Source organism: Amblyomma maculatum, chromosome 10, assembly GCF_055883805.1.
Source record: "Amblyomma maculatum isolate TAMU_Amacu chromosome 10, ASM5588380v1, whole genome shotgun sequence".
Taxonomy (NCBI): Eukaryota; Metazoa; Arthropoda; class Arachnida; order Ixodida; family Ixodidae; genus Amblyomma; species Amblyomma maculatum.
The window spans coordinates 60,439,709-60,443,980 of NC_139353.1; the positions used below are offsets into that span (position 1 = coordinate 60,439,709).

Here is a 4,272-nt window from a genome sequence, read left to right on the forward strand (position 1 = left end):
CTGCGACTGCGCTACGCCCACCGCTTGAGCTGGTAGCCCAGCTCTAACCCTAGTGTCACGTGGGGTGTGACGTGACAGGGTCACGTGGGTGCAGCCGCGCTTCGCCGACCGCTTGAGCTGGTAGCCCAGCTCTCCCCCTAGTGTCACGTGGGTGTGACGTCACAGCGCCACGTGGGTGTGGGCACGCCACGCTCAAGGCTCAAAACCTAGAGCAGTATTGCTTTCGAAATAAAAGACGGCCTTTAACATCGCAGAGATGCTACATGCATCTGCATTTTAACCTTTTACATCCACTTATTTTGCGCGAATAGGTTGCTATTCACACCTTTTTATTATTTCTACTCGTTCAACTTTTAATTTAGTTGGGCTACGTGTACAAAATTGTTAAACTACTTACTTCTCATACAGAAATGTCAATTGGACACTTTATATCTGTGAATAAATTAAAAACAAATAAATAATTAAATAAATGAGCACAATAACCTTCTCTCAACATTGTCTGTGAGAAAAAGGAATCCTGAACACCTGCACTGAATCCACACTTGAGATATGAATGATTTCAATAAAGACCAAATAGCTGCATAAGTAAAGTCTAAAAATTTGTGAACATAGACGAAATTACTTTCTTGAACACGAGCAAATAAGCGCTGCTCTTTCACGCGATCATAGGTTTTGCATGAAGCCAAAGGCTACCATAGGAGGGTTGTAACTTTGTGGAGAAGTTTTAATGTTTGAATGCGAAATTACAAAATGATAATGATATCTAAGAAGTAAAGGCCTTGCAAACGTGTTACCACAAAAAACGGCTGCTTTGTCTAAGCGCGTTCCCGGGTGCATTCTTTTCCGAGAGAACAGCTTCAACTCAGTCTGAATTACTTATCCTCAAACTAAGCAACCTGTCTGAATTACCTATCCTCAAACTAGGCAACCTATCTGAATTAACTATCCTCAAACTAGGCAACCTGTCTGAATTACCTATCCTCAAACTAAGCAACCTGTCTGAATTACCTATCCTCAAACTAGGCAACCTGAACGTCTTCGAATCAACCATTATGCAGTCAATCATCAATCAGTCATTGAATCATCCTTGCAGTCATGTCAAGCCTCTGCCCAAGACGTTAACCCAGAGAAAACAATGGCCAGCCTCGCAGTCGTTCAAACCACGAGACATTTGACGATCTTCGACTCGTCGCAAACGATGATGGCAAAGGTATGGGACCTTAGTGCATTCATGGATAACGTAATTGACGCCCTGAAGGCACCTCTACAAGTATGCCTTAGTCTTACGAGCTGCCTTTTACCATCAGCAGACAGCAGATTGTTTTCTTATAATACTTTCGTCACACACATAGTTCAATATGCAAATCCTGCCCGGTTTCTATGTTTCGATAAATTAGTAACGAGACTAGGAATAGAATAAAAGGTTGGAAAATTTAATAACAACGAGTACGGACAAACTCACCCCACCTCAATACTAAAATAGAAAGCAGAAAGGTTCACGCTAAAAAAGGGAGCCAGGTTTGCACCAGAGAAAAAAGTTAACAAGTTGATGAACTAATTCGCAATAAGATAACTATAGCTACTTCAGGATTATATCAAAATCAGAAACAAGCCGAGTGGCACGGTATAAATATCACAAACGCTAGCAGATAATCATTTCAACACAGATTGTTTTACGCGTTGTTTTTTCGTTAGCAATTAGAGAATGGAATAACATGCTGCCATGCGTTACTAACTCATATTTTGAAACTTTCATGCAATGATATAAATATAACCTAATGGACTTACAATGTGAAGTCCAGCATCATTTCTAGTCATTCTGTGCTCCATTCTAAGCCTCAAGAAACGTTGCCCTCAGATGTTTGACTTATCGCGTTTCATTAATAAGTTTTTTTTTTATTTCGTTCCCATGCTATTCTCTAACCGCTTTTATCGACGCTATGAGCAGAACCACCTGTATTAAAACCTTTCGCACCGCTGCATGCTGTGTGCATTTCTCGTTCTATTTTCAGATGTCTGTGCTCTTCCTGTAATACTCGCGAGGCGGATGTCTAAAAAATAAATGCATTTAAGAGCATGAAATTTCCTGAGCAAGATATTTTAAACTTACATTTAATGATATTTGCCTCTGTAAATTTCTTGCCGCACTGCACTGCGCTATCTTGAAATCGTATTCTGAACGAAAATGGGAGACCAATGGTCGTAATGGGAGACTGACCATTGCCGAGATGGTCACAAGACAGGTTATTTCCAATTCACTTATTCAACGGAAAATATTGCATACAGGAAAATAAGAGAATGTGAATATTTTATTAAAACCAATATGAAAACCAGATAGACAGTGACTTTTTTTTCTTGAAAAATAACCAATACGCGAACAAGAAAAAAAAATGCCGAAGAGCCTATATTAAGGAACAACTTCGGCTTTGTGCAGCAAGAAAGTGCTCTTGGCGGACAGAGAAAAACATGTAAACTTAAAAACTTTCACTAACCCTTGGCCCCTTCCTAAGGCATAAAAAACCTCTGAAAACGGTATTCCTTTTTAAGTGAGAGATATATTTTTTTTTTGGAAAGTTGACCACAAACACATGTCGACCTTGAGCAACGAAGAACTACCCTTCTGTCGTTATCAAAACTGTGAAGTTAGTACTTGTATAATGTACAGTTAATACTTAATAAGGAAAGTTTGAAGAACAATATTATTTTTTTCGGGAAAAATATTGTTGAAATTTAGTCATTTCGTCCTCTTCCCGCAGCAACATGGCGTTTTTTGATCAGCAAAAATGTACCTTGTTGGCGAAAAGCGAAAAACCTTGATATAGATATTTTTAAAAACCACCGGCTCTATTTAGGAAAAAAGAAGAGTTTAGAAAGGGTGTCATTTATTAAGCACCAGAAATTACTTTCTGGAAAGTTTTGTTATCGAGCGCTTTCTTCAGCGAACACGACAGATTTGAGCTGCAAAACTTACCTTTGATGGCCTAAGAGTAAATGCCAAATTAACACCATTAACAAACCTTGAGCTGTGGCTAACAAACGAAGAAAGTTTCGAAAGGCTTTCAGTTTTGGGATGCAAGAAATTATTTTTTAGATTTCACTTCCTTAGACAGCTTACCGCAGTCACTTTTAGGAATGTGCGGGAAACGCCGTAAAGGATTCAAATTTCAATAAATAATTACACCAATTAAAAAAATAATGTTGTTTTGAATCTTTCCTTATTTCTGTAGAATGACGATATGTCTTTAAAGGCATTTATTTAAAGGTTTCGTTATGGCAGAAAGATTAGGTTTCTTGTTTCTCAATATCGACACGTGACTGGGGTAAGCGCCTAGAGGGCTAAAATTTCAAAAATAATCACGCATTTAAAAAACAACAAACAAAATCCTCTTGTTAAACTATGCTTATGTGTTAAAAAAAAGTTTAAGTTTCTTCAATAAGTTTAGTTTAATGCTTAGATGCTTGATTGAAGATTGCTCAGGTTAATGCTGAAGTAGTGGACTGATTTATTTATTGATGCCTATTTAACTGTTATCTCCATCCAGGCCATGGATGTTATGGGAACATCCTCGTTGCGGGCCAACTTCACATGGTTCCTCATGAATGTTCACCTCACTGACTTCAGCGGCCGGTGCCTTGCCACGCCCTTCGAGCGAGTGACGAATTTCAAGAAATTCTTCCATGAAGAGGTGGCGAAACGAGGTTGATAACAGTGCCATGGGGTGGCCGCTGCAGCATAAACAATAGAGCGCTTGTGGATCGGCCCTCGGAGGTCGGTTTACAGTAAAGTGAAAATCAATCGAATTCCTAGCGGCACGTTTTGTCGAATCCATCGCTAGCTAACATTACTCAACAGAAACGGAAATCCTTGAATTGTCTTTTCTGTACGCAGCATACTTGAACGATTCGATGCTGCAGTTTCAAAGAGGTCAAATTTTAGGTGCTTTAGTTTTCATTTGAAAGGCGGCCATGGTGTAGACTGTTCTCCTCTGTGAAATGCCAGGAAAGCGTACCAAGGCCTCAAAACTTGAGTTGGCGCTGCGTGATTGCAGTAGCTGTATTGTTTACATCATTCGTTTTACCTCACGCGAAGGATAGCTGGACGGAATTGCAAAAGACTGTGTTATGAAATCAGTAGCTGGCTTATGTTCTCCGTGGCTGCTGAATTGTTGTCGGCATGTCAGGTCTAATTTTAGCCCTGTTTGAACACAGTTCACAATAGTTCGATGCTCGTTAAGCTGACCGGAAGCCTATAAAATAGCCTGTAAATTCTGG

At 39.6% G+C, this 4,272-nt stretch overlaps 1 protein-coding gene across 1 annotated transcript; it reads left to right on the plus strand.

Annotated features, from left to right (window-relative positions):
* Positions 1-1,096: 1,096 nt before the first annotated feature.
* Positions 1,097-3,743, plus strand: LOC146176637 (uncharacterized). Its single transcript, XM_084581021.1, has 2 exons — positions 1,097-1,210; positions 3,543-3,743. Exons 1-2 carry the CDS (start codon positions 1,136-1,138, stop codon positions 3,702-3,704), a joined length of 237 nt encoding a protein of 78 aa, XP_084437147.1. The 5' UTR covers positions 1,097-1,135; the 3' UTR covers positions 3,705-3,743.
* The last annotated feature ends 529 nt before the right edge of the window (positions 3,744-4,272 follow it).

Excerpts from the sequence above, each read along its gene's own strand:
- LOC146176637 (XM_084581021.1), top strand. The coding sequence starts at position 1,136 with ATGGCCAGCCTCGCAGTCGTTCAAACCACGAGACATTTGACGATCTTC. Across the intron at positions 1,211-3,542 it reads CGCAAACGATGATGGCAAAG|GCCATGGATGTTATGGGAAC; the intron begins GTATGGGACCTT and ends ATCTCCATCCAG.